General features: G+C 48.9%; 1 protein-coding gene and 1 pseudogene across 1 annotated transcript in view; one reads left to right on the top strand and one right to left on the bottom strand.

The window, feature by feature from the left end:
* MYLK (myosin light chain kinase) overlaps positions 1-21,817 on the bottom strand; it is a 118,726-nt gene that overhangs the window by 79,905 nt on the left and 17,004 nt on the right. The window contains exons 8-11 of the mRNA XM_060150459.1: positions 10,005-10,142; positions 7,957-8,154; positions 7,006-7,255; positions 390-461 (exon numbers count right to left, since the gene is read on the bottom strand). Coding sequence (XP_060006442.1) covers positions 390-461; positions 7,006-7,255; positions 7,957-8,154; positions 10,005-10,142 — 658 coding nt within the window. The remainder of the gene's footprint in view (positions 1-389; positions 462-7,005; positions 7,256-7,956; positions 8,155-10,004; positions 10,143-21,817) is intronic.
* On the top strand, positions 12,338-15,960 carry LOC132520774 (eukaryotic translation initiation factor 4 gamma 2-like; annotated as a pseudogene).

Below are 21,817 nucleotides of genomic sequence, written 5' to 3'. Positions count from 1 at the left end.
GGCTGGGTAAGAAAGAGACGTCGGGGAGAGCACATCCCCAGGGAGGGAAGGAGGGCGGGGGGGGAGGGGGCTGGCCAGGCCGTGTTTATAGAAGGGAACTGTGGTGAGAGGCGCTTGCTTGCTTCGTTGGTTGTTACATCGGTAATGACTTCAGTAGCCTTATAAGGGTGCATGCCAAAAAAAAATAAATAAATAAAAAATTTCACCCCCCTCTCCTCCCCGGCTCTCCCTCCCTCATCCCCCTTCCAATCTCTCCCTCTTGGCTCGGGCAGCCTCTCCTGGAGGATACAAACAATCTGGGGCTGCTGGGCCGGGCCTGCTGGGACCAGGAGGAAGGTGGGCGGGTGGTGGCACGGGGCCTGGCTGGGCAGCCCCTGGGTGGTACTCACCGCAGGACAGCTCTGGCAGGGCTGCTCTGTAGCATCAGTGATACCTGGCAACTGCATTCACCAACCCGGTTCCTGAAGAATTCAAGGGATCAGTACAGATCAAGAGGCTTTCTGGGCCAAGGGCCTGCCCAGCCTAGGGCTGTGAGGAGGGCGGGGCAGGCAGGAACTTGGCCCTGGGCTGGCTGGCTGACCCCAGGGAAGACAGGACCCTGGGCTAAGCTGTGACCCTAACACACCCACACCAGACCTAGATTTAGGGCAGGGCCCTCCCCCACTTTGGTCACGCTTTATTTTTCCAGCTCTTGTTTCAAAAGAAAAAAAAAAAAAGAATCTTCTGGGCAATAGCTACAGTAGGCATCCAGAAGTAGGACTACTTTTATGTAAGTATATTACAAAAATTATACGATCAATCCATCACTCAGTCAAGGAAGAGTGAAGACTAACACAGCTAAGGGCTGGGATGGAGCCCCTTGGTCTAGACTGTGTGGCCCCGGTCAGCCTGCCCAGTGACCCTGAGTCTGACTCCATGCTCCCTTAATACAGAGGTGGTTATTCCTTCTCCTCACAAGGTGCCCCCACCTGTAGATTTGTACTGATCAGCAATCAGTAGGGTGGGATGGGAAAGTTACAGGTCTTGGATTCAAGTAGACCCAGGTCCCAACCCCTTCCCCTGCTAGCCAGCTCTGTGAGTTTAGGCAAAATTACTTAACCTTGATGAACTTCATTTTTCTTACCTATAAAAACAATGCTGGGCTTCCCTGATGGTGCAGTGGTTAAGATCCTCCTGCCAATGTAGGGGACACGGGTTTGAGCCCCAGTCTGGGAAGATCCCACATGCCATGGAGCAGCTAAGGTCCCCTTCACCTGCTCATGAAATGAAAATACCCTCCAATCCCTACCCATCAGCGAATGCCCTCAGATCAGAACCTTTCGTATTAAAAACCTAACAGGTATCTCCCTACAAGGGTGACCCATTTTCTTCTTCCATTGGGTGGAGAGGGCTCCGGATTCTTCAGCCCATTGTTAAAGCTCTTCATGACCAGCTGAGGCCCCTCTGCTCAGGAAAGGGGCTGCAACCAGGCTTGCTGTGCTGGGCTTACAGCAGATCAGCCCTCTGACCCCACAAGGCTGCCACCTGCTGGCATTTCTGGGCTCTGACCAGCCAAGAAGGTTCTGCTCAGACGAGGGGAAGTGGAGGGGCAGATCTGAGAGGCAAAGGTGACTCTGCCTGATAATAACCACGTTGTATGCAGCACCTTCCAGCCTTCATGACTTGCAGCCACTATCTTTCTTCTCCCCACACAGCCCAGTGAGGCTCAGAGCACTGCTCTGCTCATTCACTGCAAAGGGAAGAAAGGGAGGCCCAGGAGTTTCCGGGATGCAGTGTTGGGCTCTTGGGGTCTCGCACTCATTCCCTGCATTTGGCCATCTTACTTGCACTTCAGGGGCTGACGCATGCCCCAGACCCTACCGTAGACACAATTCATCTCACTTACTCATGGCAGCTCTGAAAGGTTGGGGTCAGCATTGTTTTTTGTTTGTTTTTTGTTTTGTTTTTATTTATTTATTTTTTGCTGTGTTGGGTCTTCGTTGCTGTGTGTGGGCTTTCTCTAGTTGTAGCACACAGGGGCTACTCTTTGTTGCGGTGAGCAGGCTTCTCATTGCGGTGGCTTCTCTTGTTGTGGAGCACGGGCTCTAGGTGCTCGGGCTTCAGTAGCTGTGGCACGTGGGCTCAGTAGTTGTGGCTTGCGGGCTCTAGAGCACAGGCTCAGTAGTTGTGGCGCACGGGCTTAGCTGCTCCGTGGCATGTGGGATCCTCCCGGACTGGGGCTCAAACCCGTGTCCCCTGCATTGGCAGGAGGATTCTTAACCACTGCACCATCAGGGAAGCCCAGCATTGCTTTTATAGGTAAGAAAAATGAAGTTCATCAAGGTTAAGTAATTTTGCCTAAACTCACAGAGCTGGCTAGCAGGGGAAGGGGTTGGGACCTGGGTCTACTTGAATCCAAGACCTGTAACTTTCCCATCCCACCCTACTGGCTGCTGCTCAGTACAAATCTACTCTGGGACATGTGTGTGTGTGTGTGTGTGTCTGTGTGTGTGTATCAACTGCAGGCATGTGGGCTCCACCTGATGGGCACCTGTGCCTGCAGGCCCATGTTTGGGAACGTGTGTTATGTCACCCCCACGTGGACAGAGAGCTGAGCATGTGTCCCGTAGCTCTGCCGATGCATGTGGGTATCTACCTTGCTTTGCCTGGCCTCCCTCCCAATGGAGGACCAGCTCCGGGTCAGGCCCCAGCAGCCCACTGCATGGCAGATGACTCTTGAGGGTCCCAGGGGGTCACTGTTCACTCCTAGACACTGGGACCCACATGACAGGAGGAGAGGTTGATCTTTCGTGCTCCCTAACCCTCCTCTCACCTCCTGGTCACCTTCCTCAATGCTCAAGCTCTTGGGGGTGCAGATTCAAGGTTTGGGGAGTTTGAGGGCCCAGGGTGCTCCTGTGCTCCACAAACAGCAGTTAGGTGCCTCCTCAGTGTCAGGCCCTGGGAAAGCTGGGAGGCCCTCAGAGCATCCTGAGAACTCAGCACAGAAGGCTAACAGGGCTTGGGTCAACCATGGGAGGTCACTTGGGGGTGAGGCCCAGCCCCCTGGCACCCCCCTTCTGCCAGGCTGCTGGCCAGTAGAGCCCACTCTGTTCCCGCTTTTCTTTCAAGCACAGGGTACGGGACCTGGGGTTGGCATGGGGCAGGACAACAAGATGCCCAAGGGCCATGTTTTCTGGGGAGCCCTTTTCGACACCTCCTCAGCTGAGTTTCCTCCTCTCGCAAGTAGCACACAGCCCAGGTGCAAAACTCAGGAGCAGACACTGACCAGATGGCCCTGCTGTGCCCTCGCCAAGCCCCTCAGAGGCTCTAAATGGTGGGGTGCCCTGACCCCCAAGCTGGAGTAAGCTCTATCTCCCCATGGGTGAAGCAGGTAAGCACTTCTGTTGTTTCCTATTACCTGCCTTGAAGGAGGCAGGTACAGGTGGCCTTCCCCAGGCCTCACCCTGAGGTACCCAGGCAGTCTGAGGGGGCAGATGGGAGGTAGAGAACTTGGGATACCATGGCTGGCCCACTATGTATATCATTCCTTGGCATGGGGGTCACTATGCCTGAAGCCACAAACTTAAGTCTCTGCTAGACTTTGAAGGCTAATCCTGGGTTCTTCTGGAGTCTGCCAAGGTCAGAGAGGCCTGTTGCCTGGAAGCCACACCCCAGATAATCTAACCAGCTGATCAGCCTCTTCGGCCCTCTTTTTTTTTTTTATTTATTTATTTATTTGTTTATTTTTGGCTGCACTGGGTCTTCATTGCTGCGCGGGCTTTTCTCTAGTTGTGGTGAGCTGGGGCCACCCCTTTTTGCGGTGCGCGGGCTTCTCACTGTGGTGGCTTCTCTTGTTGCGGAGCACGGGCTCCAGGCACACAGGCCTCAGTAGTTGCAGCACGCGGGCTCAGTAGTTGTGGCTCGCGGGCTCTAGAGCGCAGGCCCAGCAGTTGTGGCGCACGGGCCTAGTTGCTCCGTGGCATGTGGGATGTTCCCGGACCATGGCTCGAACCCTTGTCCCCTGCGTTAGCAGGCAGACTCTTAACCACTGCGCCACCAGGGAAGTCCCTTTGGCCCTCTTTGGTGCCTGCACATACTGTATTCAGTTGCAAAGTCAGGCCTGAGACTGAGGCGCGACCCCCATGTACAGCCCAGGTGCTGCCACAGAGGACATGCGGCTGTCGCCCTGTAAGCTGTACCTTTTACAACTAACAGAATCCTTTGTGTTCCCTGCCTCCTAAACCCTGAATAAGAAGCCCCAGTCTTTGGTTACAAAGCCTTGGACGCTGTCCCACTCTGAATCACCCACCCCTGGAATGGATTTTATATGCAAAATTAGTTTAAAGAACTAATTTCCTGGCAAGTATCAATTTTTGAAATATTTCAGCTGGAATTTGGAGTTGACTTTTTGACATTTCCCCTTTTAGTTCAGAAGACAAGGGCTAGGGGAGGGAAGGGGAGGTAGAAACCAACCACCCGTATGTACCCCCAACTTCAGCAGGACAGAGAGTACCTGTCCCACCCCCACCCTCAGCCTGGCTTCCTCCCAGCCTCCTAGTCTCCCTCCTTGAAAGGCATTCTGTCCTGGGTCTAGGTCTGGTTTCTCTCTAGGTCTGGGTCTGAGAAAAGCCACAGGGCAGCGGGCCCCCTGGCAGGCCTGGCACACACTCCCCAGGGCAACTTTCCACGGACTGGCTCCTTCTCACTGGGGACAAAGCCAAGGCCAGGGCAGCAGCCTCCCAAAGGAATGAAGAGGCTGGACTCTGGGGAGGGAAAAGGGGCAAGGGCTGCACGTGTGGGGACCCTAGTGCGATGTCCCAGGCTTCCCAAGTTCCCAGTGCACTGAAACAAAGAATGGAGGAGCATCTGATTTAAAGACAGAGCTAGGCTTCCAGTCTAGGCTCTGCTACTCACCTTTGGGTGGCCGTGACCCTGAGGCCTCAGCTTCCCCCATTATTAAACAAGGAGGTGGCTAGATAACTTCTGAAGTCCCTTCCAGCTAGGACAGTCTAAGTTTTATGACTGTCCCCAGCTGGGCCCAGACAGTCTGCCTGCTGACCTCCCAGTGCAACCCTCCACTCTGGCCTGGCAGACTTCCCACAGCCTTGCTTTGTTCTTTCCTACCCTCTCGTGCTCAGCCTATCCAACGAGACTTTACTCATTTGCCCCAGAATCCCACAAAAACCTCATCTCTTCTAGGATGTCTAGCTTGATTACATGAGTATTATCTCAAAGCACCACTCCTTTCATACAGACAAGCTCTATTCTAGCATACCATCAGTTTCCACTGTTTGTACTGGCCTAGAGGAAGAAGGAACGACCTTCTCTCCATTTTGGAGGCAGATTGGCCTTCCTGATAATAAACGGTTCAGACACGAGGCAAAGGCCGTTGATGTGTTCTGAGCAAACTGCTGATGGTGGTAGGATGACCAGTCAGCCCATGAACATCTCATCAGCTGACCACAGACATGTTATTAGCTCAGTTGAGGTTTGCTGAGCCTTGCCCAGCTAAGTAGAATTCCCTAGCAGATCCAAAGATGCCCAATGAATAATAAATGGGTATTTTCTTAAAAGTCACTACGTCTTGGGATGATCTGTTATGCAGCAAAAGCTAATGATGCAAATGTAAAGCACATGCCCAGAAGGGACCCAAGCAGACGGAGCACACGCTGGGTTTTGTCATTACTGTAGGAACAGTGCTCCGTCATGGCAGTAGCTTTGCCCTATTGCTACAGAGCTCAGAGACTTGAACGTGATGGGCTCAGCACAGGGAAATGATTGATCCAGGAGAGCAAGCCCCTTGCAAAGTGGCCAGGCACCTGAGCCAGAGCAGTCCAGCCATCTTCAGGACGTGGCACAACCTGTTTGCAGAGTCCAGGTGCAGACAAGTGCTCTTCTTCAATGCTAATACCAACTCTAGGGGCTGGCGTTCTGTCTCTGTCAACCCGGGGTTGGCATGGAATTTTAAGAGTTAGAACATTTTGAAGGTAGAAGAACATTTCTGGATCACATTCATATAACAAATAGTTACCAAATGCTGACTACGGGCAGATACTGTTCTAGGCACTGGGAACACGGCAGTGTGCCTTCATGGAGCTTCCCATGTTCCCTAGAAAGACCTTGAAAGGGAGGAAGAAGGAATGGGGAGAGTTAACGTCCCTGCAGTGGTTTTAAATGTCTACAAATTCTTTGATACTCCTTTCTCCAAGAGGTGGAACTTAATTCCCCTCCGCTGGAGTACGGGTTGTACTTAGAGACTCACTTCTTGCAAAGAGAGTGTAGCAGGACTAATGGTGTGTGACTTCCAAGGATAGGTCATACGAGACACTGCAAGTTCCAACTGGTTCTCTCTCTTGGACCACCAACTCTGGGGAAGCCAGCTGCCATGTCATGAAGACACTCAAGCAGCCCTAGGGAGAGGTCCACACAGCCAGGAGCTGAGGCCTCCTGCCAACAGCCCTGTGAGTGAGCCATCATAGATGTGGACCCTGCAGTCTCAGTTGAGCCTTCAGAGACAGCAGCCCCTGCTGACATCTTCACTGAAACCTCACGTAAAACCCTGAGCCCAAACTCATCTAGCTAAGCAGCTTCAAATTCCTGACCCATACAAACTATGAGAGTATAGCTGTTTGTTGTCTGAAGCTGCTATGTATGGTGGTAATTTGTTACTCTGCAATAGATAATGAAGACATTCCTTCTATCCTGCTGCTTTTCCAATTTGAATCCATCTTCCCTCCTTCACAGTCTTCATATACCAAATAATGGGGGAACAAAAGCCAGGATGTAATAAGACAGAGGACTCTGGGGAACTGAGCTCAGAGGAGAAGGCTCTCAGTGAACCTCTGTTGTATTGAAGTGGAAAAAACAAAAGCAGAAGCACCAATCCTGCACTCTCTTTACCTTGAAGCCCAACCCCACGTTACTTTGTGATTCCTCTGGCTTCCCAGTCCCAGGTAGGGACTTTGCTGGGAGGTAGGAATTTGGGGGGTAGGGGTTAAAGGAGGTTGGCAGGTCATGCAGACTCACTTGAGCAGGATCTCATACTGGCCGGCATGCCAGGGCTGCACGTTCTTTAGAACCAGGGTGAACACGTCCTCATTCTGTAGCACCTCGAAGTGGCCAGTGTCTCTGGAGAGGGCTTTGCCGTCCCGGAGCCAGTGAACAGTGGGGAAGGGGTCCCCAGCTATGGCACAGGAGATGAGGACACTCTGGCCCAGGCAGGCTGTCACTGAGCGGGGCTTGCTGATGAACCAGGGCTGGATGCCATCCTGAGGCTCTGAAGTTAGCAAAGGATTGAGTTAGAGAGGGAGGCCTTTCAGCAGAGAGCATTCACTCAACTCTCCATGGCAGTGAAGGTCGGAAGACAGAGTGTTACCCAAAGAACAGCTTGTCCAGAAATCACTTTTATTGAACATACCGGTAGAGCACATCCTTCTCATGGCAAATCTGTCTTGGTTACTTCTCACAGGATAATATTAACATGAATTTGTATATCCAAAGCATGGGGAGGTTGTCCAGAAGGTACAGGGGCACTGGGATAGGTGCCAATGATCTGCGTGACATGTGTATGATTAAGGGTTGTCACTTGCTTCATGCGTGCTTAATTTGTCTCTCCTCTTAAATATGGGTTCTCTAAAGGCTAGGACCATCATAGGCCGTAACTCATCTGTCACTGCCAAAGTGTTAGTGTGTTAGGAGATACCTCTCCCAGCACTCTCCGAAGCTTGACACCAGTACCCCAGAGAGGGCAGGAGCTTCAGAAGGTAGGGAGAGGAGGACCCACTCAGCCACAGCCTCAGATGTAGGATGGGGAGCTGCCACTGGGGCTGGGATGGGACCCAGGGAGCGTGGGGTCCGTGGTGGGGACAAAGTAGACTCACATGCTTTTCTCGCCTCCAAATCACCTTTGGAGAGACCATGGCAGCAAAGCCTCCCTGCCCCGCCCCTGCCCGCCACTGGTCAGCGGGGCAGCCTCACCTTGCACTGTGAGCATGGCCTGGGTGCGGACCTCTCCTGCGCTGTTCCAGGCTTCACAGGTGTAAGTGCCTGTGTCCTCTGGGAACACTTCCTGGATACAAAGGCTGTGCTGAGTGCCTCTCTGTTCAAAGTGGAAGTCCTCTGACTCCTGGATCTCATTCCCGTTGTGAAGCCAGATGACCTCAGGGGGTGGGTTCCCTGAACGGGGAGGAGAGGCAGGGGAGCTCGTCAGGGAGGTGCTTCCCTGGGCTGTGCAGCAACTCTACTTAATACTGTGACGTTGTATTGCGTAAGTTTTCCCATCCATAACATATTCTAACCCTATCTATCTCAAAGGTTCACTGGGAGGATTAAATAAATTAACACCTTAGCAGCCCACTAGAAACGCTGATTAGAATAGCACCTGGCACAAAGAAAGTACTCAATGCATGTTCATTGTAATTACTTAACAACGGATTTGGGGAAACCAGAAAGAATCCAGAAGTGAAAAATATGACTTCAGAGATAAAAGAGGAAACCTAGAAGAATGGTTTTTAATTATTTTTATTTATTTATTTTTTGTGTGTGGTACGCGGGCCTCTCACTGTTGTGGCCTCTCCCGTTGCGGAGCACAGGCTCCGGATGTGCAGGCTCAGCGGCCATGGCTCACGGGCCCAGCCGCTCCGTGGCATGTGGGATCTTCCCGGACCGGGGCACGAACCCGTGTCCCCTGCATCGGCAGGCGGACTCTCAACCACTGCGCCACCAGGGAAGCCCCCTAGAAGAATGGTTTTTAAAATTAGAATTCAAACTGCTTGATAATGCTGAGTGGTAGCTGGATCAGTGGGTTCCACACTGTTTCCTGCTGTGCACACCTCACACCTTGTGTACATGCCCAGGCAACGCCATGGGGACTTCACAGAAACTCCCTTGTCAGTTTTCACCAAGGGAAAGCTCCCTTAGGACTTCATTTTGCTACCATACAAATGTTGTCCAAGGGTGAAGATGGGTACCAGGCTTTCCCGATGGGTACCAGGCTTTCTAAACCCAGCTCGTGGTGGAGAGCATTTTCACTTTTACTAGTCTACTTCCCCAGGTAGCTTCTAGCCATTTGTTTGGGCATAAAACAATGGCCACCTGTGAGGGTTTCCTCTGCAGAAAGAGCTGAGCCATTGCCCTCTGCTTCCAGGGGAGCAAGTCCCCGGGAACGGCTGCTAAGGGAGGCTGCGTGGTATCAAGCTCTTTCAAGGACAGAGGAGACCACCATCTGTCTCTGATGGGGTAGCCAGCACGTGTCTGGAGGCCAGGTGCAGGGTGCCTCTGATTTCTATCAACTCGAGGAGTATGTGCGGGGGAGGGGACCCGGCCTCTGCCTGCATTGTCCCGAGACTGCCTTCAGCCTTCGGAAGCAGGGAGTTCATCCTAGGATCCCTAAAAGGGTGAGCCCATGGGTTCTCTCCCAACTCATCTTTATCGCTTCTGCAACTCAAAAGGAACTGAAAAACCAGAAAGGACCTCCAGGCTGTCGCGGGACTGATCAGAGGCCAGCATGAGCCTGCGTCAGTAAGTCTGTCCCAGGATATTCCGCAGGCTTCGCTTGCCGGCTTCTAGCAAAAACAGTAAAATCTCTCACTGGGCTGTTCATCCCACACTCGTGTCACCCCACCCATTTGAGAAGGACCCCTGTTCTATTTTCTCACCTTAACATTTGAATAGAGCAACTGAGAATTACCTTCCAAGGGTTAGAAAGTTCTCACATCATCTGGTTTTGGACCTGTGTTCACAATCTTCCAGCTACATTGGCCATACTACGTTCTCAGTTAATCCCTCACCTCTCTAGCATGGCCATCTTCTTCCCTGGACCAATTAACCTCGAATCCAGAAAATCCAGCCCAGAGAAAGCAGAAGAGAGGGACCAAGAGGCTCCACTTCTTTGGGCCCACTGACTGACAGTCCTAGGCTGCCTTTCTGGTAGACAGTGATCTGAGCGGGATGTCGGGAAGCAAAGCCCATGTTGCAACCATGCCCGTTTTCACGTATACCCCGGGGACAGAGATGCAGGGACAGACCTGACACCTGGACTGTCATGGTGACCTGGCTCCCATCCATGACTCTGAGATCAGAGAGGCCTTGCAGGAAGAGGGGCGCGACGGGCTTGCTGGAGGCCGTGGGCAGGAGGTACTCACTCTTCTCGTCACTCTTCTTTTCTGCGTGGCAAAAGAATGTGGGGTGAACAGTCACTCATTCATTCCGCAGACACAGACGAAATGAGCACTCAGCACATGAATGTGTTGGGGCTCAGGTTCCCACCAGAAACTGACCGCTGCCGGATAAGGAGCTCGGGAGGCCCTGGAGATGCCTAGGAACAAGGCGTGCCCATTTCCCTGTGTGGTACGACAGTGCTCTTGCCTCACAGCAGGAAAGGATGAGGCCTCTGTAGGGCCATGTCCAACCTAGGCTCTGGCTCCCCAGGAGCACTTCCAGGGGATGGAGGCTGGGAGTGGGGGAGCCAAAACTTGGCACCTTATGAGACTTTTTTCCCCCTTAAATTGTATTTACTCTTTTGAATAAGTGATACATTCATATAGCATAAAATTCAAAAGGTACAAAGGGTATGTGTACAATCTCCCTTCTACCCCTGTCCTCTGGCCAAATGTCTCTCCCCAGAGGCAACCGATTTTCAGTTCCTTGTTCACCTTGCCAAAGATGGTCCATGTGTATAACACACAATAGCATATAGGTATACTTTTAAATTTTTCTTCTCTTAAAAAAAAATGATAGCACACTATACACAATGATTGGCATCTTGCTTCTTCATCTAACAATACAGCTATCCTTCAGTATCTGCAGGGTACTGGTACCAGGACCCCTTGCAGATACCAAAACCTGCAGATGCTCCAGTCCCTTATATAAAATGCACAAAACCTAAAATCCTCCTGTATACTTTAAATCATCTCTAGATTACTTATAATACCTAATACGATGTAAATGCTATGTAAAGAGTTGCCAGTGCGGCAAATTCAAGTTTCCCGTTTTGAAACTCTCTGAAATTTTTTTTCTCGAATATTTTTGATATGCGGTTAGTTGAATCCGCAGATGCAGAGCCCATGAGGGCTGACTCTATATCTTGATGTTTCTCATAAAACAGCACCGGAGAGCTTCCTCGTTGTTTTCTATGACTGCATGAGGCTCCTTTACCATCTCCTGAGATTTTAAGCACCTCAGGAAAGGCAAAGATGCTACATAATTAGAATGACTAAAATTAAAGACGGATCAACCTAAGTACTGGGGTCTGGCAAGGATGTGGGGCAACTAGAACTCTCCTACACTGCTGGTGCGAGTGTAAAACAGTACAGAGCCTTTTAAAAGCAGTTTGGCGGGCTTCCCTGGTGGCGCAGTGGTTGAGAGTCCGCCTGCCGATGCCTGGGACATGGGTTCGTGCCCCGGTCCGGGAAGATTCCCACATGCCGCGGAGCGGCTGGGCCCGTGAGCCACGGCCGCTGAGCCTGCGCGTCCAGAGCCTGTGCTCCGCAACGGGAGAGGCCACAGCAGTGAGAGGCCCACGTACCGCAAAAACAAACAAACAAACAAACAAAAAAACAGTTTGGCAGTTTCTTAAAAAGTTAAACATACATTTAGCATATGAGCCATTCATTCTACTCCTGGGTATTTACACAAGAGAAATGAAAGCACGTATCCATACACTTTTGAGTTGCACACAAACATTCATAGCGGTTTTATTCCTAACGGCCCCAAACTGGAAACAACTCAAATATTCCATCAACAAGTGAATGAATAAACAAATTATGATACACCCGTACAATGGAATACTACTCAGCACTAATGAGAGACACTACGACAGAGACAAATCTCACAAAAATTACACTGCACGAAAGAAGCCAGGCGAAGAAAGAGTACCTAATGGATGATTCCATTTACATAAAATTCTAGAAAATGCAAAATATAGTGACAGAAAGGTTGCTTGGGGCAGGCGTTCTGGGGAGGGATTGTAAAGGGAAACAAGGAAGCATTTGGGGATGATGGAGATGTTCATTTTTTAAAATTGTGGTGAAGGTTTCATGGGTGAAGCCTTCAAATTAAACACCATAAATATATGCAGTTTGTTGTACAACCAAAACGGGGAGGGCGGTTGGTGGCGGAATCTCTCTCTGGGACGGGGAAGGAGTGCACGGGCTAGACAAAGACAAAAACTAGAACAGCTCTCTGGGTTCGGGGCTGGCCTACTCACTCCCACGCCATTCGCTGGGGAAATGGGTTAACAAATGGGCTTTCCATTATTCTTAGAATCCTCCCTGTGCCGGGCTCTGACCTGCCTCGTGTGAGCCGCACAGGGGAAGGAGCCGTAAGGTCAGGTTGGGCTGGTGTCTGTTTCCCACACAGGATGGCCCTCGCGCAGGGCAAGCTCCCAGCTGCCCCGTCTCTGATCCTGCCCTTCGTCCTGTGAGCCAGGTGGCTTTGACCTTCAATAACTCTTCGTTAGCCTTCTTATTTTTGTCTTTGGGGGAGGGGGGCAGGGGTAGGGACCAAGAAGGCTATGGTATCTCTAAGTTAAACTCTAAGTTTGGGGCAAGAGGGACTGTGGTATTTTGAGTTCTTTTTAGCACAGGGCCACACATACCAGACCTTCTCCTGGAAGCCTGAAGCCATGAGGACACATTTCCAGGGTGCTTTCCATACCTGGGAAAGGCCTAACTCCAAACTGGCCACTAGATTTTTATCTGCTGGCACTGAAAACAAAATATGGTGCACAGCAGAGCACACCCAGCATGGCTTCTGGGAATGAGGCGAGAGAGAGAGGCTGGGAAGACCAGGTAGGTAGGAGGACAATTTTCCCCAAGGCACGTGCCGTGTGAAGGGCGTGGAGCCAGAGTGCAAGGGAAGACAGGGCCCATGACCAGAGGATCGGCTCTCAGAGCCATCCTGCCCCAGCCCCTGGCATCACTGCCTTTGACAGGGGGCAGCCTGGCAGCCTTGGCCTTGGCAGAAGGCCCCGGGAGTGGGCTCCGGGGGCCCAACATTGGAAATGCAGAGATCTCCTTTCTCTGACTGAGTGGCAGTAGCCAGGGAAGCAGGCTGCCTCAGGAGAGTTGAGGAATTTCCTGTCTTGCACAGACTGAGAAGGCTCGAGGACAAAATGTTTTTGCCTGTCCAGGGCCCTCCCTGTTCCCGCCTCTCCGCTGTCTCAGCCAGAGTCCCCAGCTTCGCAGAGCTCCCTGCAGACGGGCTCTTATTCCTAGGTGCTGTGGAAACATCAAAAACTCCAGCTCCCTTTCCTTCAAGCCAGTGCAGCTCCTCTTTGACCCCCACCGTCTCCTGGGTCTTCCTACTGCCCAGTTTTCTGGCCTGGGGCTTTGGCAAAACCAGGCCACCCTACGGGTCTCGGCCAGTGGGGACTAAATGCCTATCTATAGCCCCCTGTCCTGAGAGGGTGGCCTGGGCACTGACTCCCAGGTGGCAGCTCACTGGTTCTCTGAAAGCCACGGAATGTAGGATCTGAAGCCGGGTCCTGGTCTTGGGCAAGTCACTGTCTCTCTCGGAAGCTCGACTTCTTCATCTGTATTTAGGGTAATAATAGTATCATCACAGGACCTGGGGGTTTGAAAGAGATAATCTGTGAAAATACTTTGTCCGGCCATCCAACATCAGTAGTCGCAGGTGTGAGAGGCTGGCGCGAGAGCTGACTCACACCTACCCGCTTGGACGCAATTAGCTGGTGGGTTTATCAGCGAAAGAAGAACAAACAGAGCCTGGACCCTCACCCCAGGATTACAGACTCATTTTGATGTAACCTAAGGGAAATACTGTTAGGAATACAAATGTGTTGCTTCAAAATATCATGGATATATCTAAAGTAAATCTAAAGCAATTTGAGAACAAAATTTCACTGCACTCCCTCAGAGAGAGATGAGAGAGAGTGCCTGAATCTGTGGGAACTGCCCCTGGCAGGCATTTAGTTCCAATGTCACCCATCGCCTCTGACCCTGTTCTTGCCTCCCCAAAGCCCCACTGTAAGAAGGAGAGAAGAGGGAAGTGACTGGGAGGAAATGTGCAGAATGAACCTATTCTCAGACCTGCCGTTCAGGGTCCCATGGGACTAGAGCTACGGTGAATCGGGCTCGCGGGTGGCTGAGTCATCCCCAGCATTCAACCTCCCCAGAATCTTCACAGAGTGAGAAAACCCACCCCCTACAATTACACTCTGCACTGGGGTTCAGGAGCCAACAAGGATGTCAGCCTTGAGACAAGCAGCTTCCTCTAGGCGACCTGAGAGAAGCTTCCCTAACTTGAATCCTGAAACCCCAGTCCTAACCCCACTGCCCCACTTTACTGGTAGTGAGGCCAGGACGTGCTCAGGTGAAGGGAGTTGCCCAAGGTCCCAGAGCCTGTGACAGGCAGACCTAGAGCTCACCCCAGGTCTCCTGACTGCAAGGCCAAGGTGTTCTGGAGGTTGTCTCTTCCAAGGGAGCCAGCCACCTCCTGTGATGCCCATGCTGAACTCCCCGTGAGGGCAAATGTCCTATGCTGACCCCCATTCTTGATCCTTGACAAGGCAGAAGGCTAACGCAGGGCAGGGAAAGCCGGGGAAAAGGGCAAGGTGTGTGTATGTCATTTAATTCCAAAGCCACACACAACTTCTTCTCGCTCATCTGCGGCTGACGGACCACGTATCAGTTTATGCTCACTCTTCTGTGGACTTAGATAAAACAAGAAGAGACAGATGGAGACAGGTGCTGTGAACTCACAGCCTGCGCTGCGTGATCTGAAGCAAGTTCCCTATCCTAAGCCTCAGTGTTCTCTCCTCTAAACTGATAAGAATACTACAGTTATCATCAGTTACTGACAATCATGCAACAGTGATAAGTAATGCACACATCACCAGTATAATGCATGACAAATACTGCAGGGTTTTCAGATGATTCAAGGAAATAACACCCATAAAACAGCTACAAGAACATCTGACACATAATAAGTACAGGAATAAATGTTTTGTGCCTTTCCTAACCCAACTGACTGTTTTTGGTTGAGCAAACTCAACCTGACAATAACTACGATGAGAAAAGTCTCCCAAATCTGGACATTCACATTTAATCAGGCAGAGAACTGAAAGGTCTCAGCTTCCATTGAGATAACATTATAATAATTCCTTACAAAGTTCAGCACCTCACCATTCTAAAGGATTCTAAAGGATGTCTGCAGCTCTCAGTTGATCCTCAACACCCCCTGAAGTAGGGAAGACTGTGCCCTCATTTTACAGCAGAAAGAGCTGAGGCTCAAATTGGAGAAGGAACTGTTAAAGCAAATAAAGTTGAATCCATCCCCTCAAACCATATGTAAGTGGATTAAAGATAACATCTCTCCCAAACTTCATGTAGAGAAAGGATTTGTGCACATCTTAATGACCAGCTTCCCATAGTACATTTCTAGTGAAGTAAACCCACCCAGTGATGAAACAGATTCTTCCTCTGCTCCTTCCGAAAAACAACTGCTTCTTTCCTTCAAGCCAGTAATGTAGAAATTCCTTCATGATCACGTTGGTCTACAAGTTAGTGCCCTCTATGCTCTTCAGGTGCACCGCTACGACAGCAACTTCCCGAAAGGCATGTTACTCCTCTTTTTTGTTCACTTCTATGACATGGAGATTATCGAAGAAGAAGCTTTCTTGGCTTGGAGAGAAGATAGAACCCCAGAGTTTCCAGGGAAAGGCAAGGCTTTGTTCCAGGTGAATCAGTGGCTAACCTGGCTAGAAACTGCTGATGAAGAAGAACCAGAAGAAGCTGACTATAAAAGAACCAGCCAAAGCCTTAAATTGTGGAAAACATACTGTGGCTATGATGTAACTGCATTTGACCTAACCACTGTGAAAATTCATTCCGCTGTAAAGTTTTCACAATATTTAAAGCAGAAGCATGTCAGTTAGGATTTCCTTCTGCATAAGGTTTTTTTGTAGTGTAATGTCTTCATCGTAGTCTACCAACAAATATTTTAGGAGTATCTTTAATGTTTAGATAGTATATTAAATGCAGCATGCAATATTACATCATAAGTTCTCAAGCAGAGGCAGTCTATTGCAAAGACCTTCTTTGCTGCCAGTTATCATAGGCTGTTTTAGGTTAGAAAACTGAAGAGCAACACTGAATACTGTAGAAATGCACTTTGCTCAGTAATACTTGAGTTGTTGCAATATTTGATTATCCATTTGGTTTTTACAGAAAAATTCTTAACTGTAATTGATGGTTGCTGCCGTAAGAGTATATTGCCTGTATTTCTACCTCTAGTAATGGGCTTTATGTGCTAGGTTTTAATATCCTTGAGCCTGGGCAAGTGCACGAGTCTTTTTAAAAGAAACATGGTTTACTTGCACAAAACGGATCAGTTTTGAGAGATCGTAAATGCCCTTGAAGTGGCCTTCGTGGGTATGAAACAAATTGTGAGAATTTGAATTGGTCCCTCTTATTACAGTACTGAAATTAAGTCTACTTAATTTATCAAGTCATGTTCATGGCCTGATTTTATATACTTCCTTCAGAGAAGGAAGCTGGTCTGTCCTAAGAGCTGACATGGCCAACGGAGTCCTGGTCTGGATGCTTCCCTTCCTGTCCTGAGGACAATGGCCAGTCGCCTAGATTCCACTGGGAGCTTTCTGTCACTGCGCTCATGCCCAGAGTCGCCGATTCTCCTAGAGATGTCTCTTCTAGGGTTGTGCTTTAGATGTCACCTGGCACAGTCCTGGTTTGAGGTGGGGAAGGCGGGCCAGGGTCTGAGGTGAGAGGCCCCCAGTGGCCATGGAGCCTCAGGGAACCTGAGCCTCCTTCATTTGGGGAAGGCAGGCACTGGCCATGGCACACCAATAGCAAGGGAGGAGTCCCTGGGACCCTATGACAGACTTGCTACCCAGCTCAAATGGGGCCAGACTAGATAGACCCCAGGGCTTCCCCACACCTGTGCTTCCTCTGCTTTGCTGAGACCAACCCCAGAGGGGCCCTTCTTTCTGGAATAAAGGATGGGCCAAGCCTCCTCGATTTATTGGCCTAGGACTAAAGATCTGAAGTGGACTTATCTGTTGCTCTGGTACTTGGTCAATTGGCCAGTGGCTCTCCACTCACTCACTGACTTAACTCTGCTGTTAAACTGAGCAGCCAGGTACTGGGGGCTCTGTTCCATTTTGAGAGAAAGGAAAAGGACCTGGCCTGTCCTCCAGTGGGAAAGACAAGAACTAAGATTAAGAATGCTGGGACTTCCCTGGTGGTGCAGTGGTTAAGAACTGTCTGCCAATGCAGGGGACATGGGTTCGAGCCCCGGGCCAGGAAGATCCCACATGCCGCGGAGCAACTAAGCCCATGCACCACAACTACTGAGCCTGCGCTCTAGAGCCCACATGCCACAGCTACTGAAGACCGTGCGCCTAGAGCCCGTGCTCCGCAACAAGAGAAGCCACCGCAAGAAGCCCCCGCACTGCAACGAAGAGTAGCCTCTGCTCGCCGCAACTAGAGAGAGCCCGTGCACAGCAATGAAGACCCAAAGTAGCCAAAAATAAATAAACTAAAAAAAAAAGAATGCTTATAAGCAGTTTATTGACAAGTAAAAATGATGCCACATAGACTAAGCTGTAGCAAGACTTAAGAAAGGGAAAGAGGAGCGAGAGGAGAGAAGAGAGGGCGGGAGAAAGAAGGGACGTGGAAGAGGGACTGAGGGAAAAGGAAGGAGAGAGATGTGGGGGGAGCATTGCTTTCTGACCCTACAGACCCTCCGAATTTTCCCTCCTTGGCCGTGTTTGCTCTGTTTTGACTCATCAGAAACTGTTTTTGAAGACAGTTCCTAGTCATGAACTTAAACATAAAATTCTTGCTCTGGGGAAGCAAAAGTATCAAACAAATGATTTCTCAGGGTCCCAGAGCAGCAAAGTAGAAAGCGGATGGGCTGAGGCAGCTGGAGGCCTAGAGCTGCTGCCTATTAGCTAGGTTATTGTGACTTGACCTCTGAGCAGCGATTTTCTTCATCTGTAAAGCAGAGTTAATTCAAAAGTGGAAAGTGGAGTTGTTATGGGAATTAAATAAAACCCACCAGCTTTTCTAACTGATTAGATTTTGTCTTTCAAAACAATGTTCCTCATTAGAAAAGCTAATTGATAGTGGTCTTGTTTTAACACTTATAGGAACTGGTATTAACCCAATACTAGATTTTGAAAAGCTCTTATTTAGAGGAAGTGAAGTACCCACACAACAGGTGCTATTTGTTACCTTTCTCATGAATTCGCATACAGTAACCGGTATAACCCTGCTCCTCAAACCTGGAGACACGAGTGAGGGCTTCGGCTTCTCTTGGGCTTGAAATTAAGAAGCCCCTACAGCCTTTGTCCCAGTGCTGGTGTGATGGCAGCGTCTCCCTCTGTACTGCAGTCATTCTCCTGTTCTTCCCTTCAGGGTCCTTCATCTCTACGGGTTTAGCAAGAAAAACAATCCTGAATTTCTCCTTAGAAATTTTCTCTTGGAAGTTTTCTCCACCTGTCAACTTGTACCAGCCCACACCCTGCTCTCTAGAGCACCCCCATGGTTATGGACCTGAATTTGCATACACATTGAGTAGTTTGCCTTGAAAATGGCCCTTAGCAGGCTCCCAGCTCACTCAAAACTTGTGTCAGATTAAAACAAAAAATTATAGAATGTTACCTTTCAAGTGTTTAAACAGATGACACATATATGAAACAGAGACAGAATACCCTACCATCTTAAGAGCTCCTGAAACCGTGTTCAAGTCCCTGGGTCCTTGCCATGTTGTAACAAAAACAGAAATGAGGTTTTTCCTCTCTTGATAACAAGGAAAATAAAGGGAACAGTGAACAGGTTAGAGAAGAAACATAAACTGACCTGAATTAATCCATCCTAGTTTTACTTTAACTGTTACTAATCTGTAGTGTCTGTAACTAGATTTGTCCTTCACAAAGCTAACCTCTAAGGCTCTCTGACATTATGTGAATTACATCCTGCACCTATCACGCCCTAATTCCCTGTGAATTACATCCTGCCCCTAATGCTCTCTGATCCTGTGTGAATTACATCCTGCACCTGGTGTTTATACTCCCTGAACTCTCTTGTAGCAAATCACCCCTTGTAGCATTCTGCATTTCAGAAAGGTGTGGGCCAGTAACTCAGACACAACAGACTGAGCTGCAGCAGGCAATTACCAGGCTGCCTGACACCAGCTGTGACTGTTTTGAAATAATGCAAGAAGAAAAATGCAAGACCTTCATTACTTTGGTCCTTATCACCTACCCCAGACTGTGAGCTCCACCTATAAGACCTCTTCTGATTCCCGGGGGTTGGGGGGGGCACAGTTCTTGAGGTGCTAGCCTACTCTTTGCCTGGTAACAAATAAAGTTTCTCTATTTCTTTTCCTCTGGAACTCTGTCTCCATATTTCCGCTTGGCATTGATGCACAGAGAGCCAAGATTTTTGGCATCACTCCCCAGGGCTTCTCACCTGGGGAGGGACCACTGCCTGTCACAGCTTTTACTAAGTCCTGCTGTCAGAGCCTCAGGCCCGGTCTCTCAGCATCTTCCCTGCTCTGACACCAGCGTCCCTGGACCCACAGGTTGTCACCAAATAAAGGTGGACATGGAAGGGCCCTCCCCTACTTCCTAGCATCCCCCACTCCTCTCAGGTGTGCAGCCACGTGGACCTTTTGAAGATGCATAGTTAGGGGGAGGGAAAATGATTGCATTTATCTCCAATCTGCTTAAGATTTTCCTTAAGCTTTGAACCTGAGCTATTTTGCTTAGTCATAAAAATGCAAAATACCATTCCAACAGCAAATCCGATTCACTCCAAACCCTGTTATACTGCGGAAGTTAAGTAAATTACCAACAAAAGGCAGTTCTGGAAGCACAATTCTCCCTTCTTCTTTATTTGGTGCTCAAAATCCAGCAAGGTCCAGGGATCATGGTCTAGCTTCCTCCTTTCCCTAAGTTCCAGGCCTGTTGACTCTAGAGGGCTCATCAAGGAAGCTTACCTTCACCCAGCCACTCCCCATCTGCAGAGCATTTATGCACGGTGCAAATCCCTCCCCGGGGACGGATGCGAGCTCTCTTCCAACAAAAGTCTGTCTCTTAACCAAATAAACCTACTTAGAGCATCAGCAAAAGGTCTACTTCGGTGGGCATAAAAAGAGATCCTTCCCCCCATAGCCTTGCTCTCTCTTTTGGCTTTTCTTCTCCCCATTGATTTCTCCAGAACCTAAAAAGCAAATGGGAAGAAGCGGCAAGAAAAAGAATGAAAGGAAACAATGACGTATGACATCCCCAAAAGGATCTCTGACCAATAATGATAGGGTTGCCAGCTGGGAGGCAGGAATCATTGCAACCATAGCCTTCTTACTGCCTTAGAAGTTATAATCAGACTCTAAATATAAAGGTAAACCATCCAAGCCAGCTGACGTTCCCTCCCGAGGCATGTCTGGGAACCATACTCGCCACCACACTGTCAAAGCACACATCACATTTTGCCATTAGGAACGCAAAGCTGTAATTCTGGATGGCATTCCTGACCGAGAGCTCTGGGCAAATGAATGCTAGAGATGACCTGCAATGGCTGTAGAAGTAGACCACGATGTAGCTCTAATTGTCCAATTAGTAAAATAAGGCTCCAGACCCATGACACGGAAACAAACACATACTCAGAAGTCCTTCTGTGACAAGAAGGGCCCCCATGGCGCACAACACCAGTTCCGTTGTATTAACTTGTATAAAATATTGGTTATAAAATAATTTAACACTGATTTGCTGGCCTTCATAGAATTTAGAAGACTTTGGACACATATTGTAGGCGGACTAAAGTTCTTAAAAAACAAACAAAAACGACAAGGTAAAACTGATGTATATCTTTTCCCCTCAATAAGTTTCTCTTCAGCTGACGTAAGTATTAAAAATGTTTTCAATCTATGTGGAATCTTAAAAAATGGTACAAATGAACCTATTTACAAAACAGGAACAGAGTCACAGATGTAGAAAACAAACTTATGGTTACCAAGGGGGAAAGGGGGGGAGGAGGGATAAATTGGGAGATTGGGATTGACATGTACACACTACTATATATAAACTAAATAACTAATAAGGACCTACTGTATAGCACAGGGAACTCTACTTAATACTCTACAATGACCTATATGGGAATAGAATCTAAAAAAGAGTAGATATATGTATATGTATAACTGATTCACTTTGCTATACAGCAGAAGCTAACATAATATTGTAAATCAACTATACAGTACTCGAATAAAAATTAACAAAAAAAGGGTTATCTCAAAATTTTTTTTAATGTTTTCAGTGTTTTTAAACTCATAGAGGGAAAGATTATACAACGTCCAAAGTGCCTGCCAGTATCCTCCAATTAATGACAGGAGGCTGTCAGTACTCAAAGCTGCCCCACAGTGAGCTTGTCACTAATCTGAAAACCAGCTGGGCTTCTACCGATGCTTTCACTGCCTAGTGAATGGCTGACTTCCCTGGTGCCTGTTGCTTTCATTAGAGGCTCTTTATCGAAACAAATACTCTAATCAATATGCTTTATTAAGTTTCATTTTTTATTTTAGAAATCAGGTTTTTAATTTTTTTTTAACTTACCCACATTTTATGTCCTTAGGTACCTTTAAGAGCCCAGCAGGTCTTCACTTAAATAAACAAACCATTAGGCTGAGACACTGTCTAAATGGGCACTATTAGCAGGTTAATAAATCCAGTCACTTAAGAATTTTAGCCTTGACAAAGATACTCCAGGGGGAGATAAATTAAAATATTCTAGCCTAAGGAAGCCTCCACACCAATGACTCAGTGCAAATACACGGAAATATTCACTCCCCTTCAGATCTT

This window comes from Lagenorhynchus albirostris, chromosome 5, assembly GCF_949774975.1.
Source record: "Lagenorhynchus albirostris chromosome 5, mLagAlb1.1, whole genome shotgun sequence".
Classification (NCBI taxonomy): domain Eukaryota; kingdom Metazoa; phylum Chordata; class Mammalia; order Artiodactyla; family Delphinidae; genus Lagenorhynchus; species Lagenorhynchus albirostris.
Note: the sequence above shows the minus strand (reverse complement) of the source record. Positions and strands in the feature narration are given on the sequence as shown.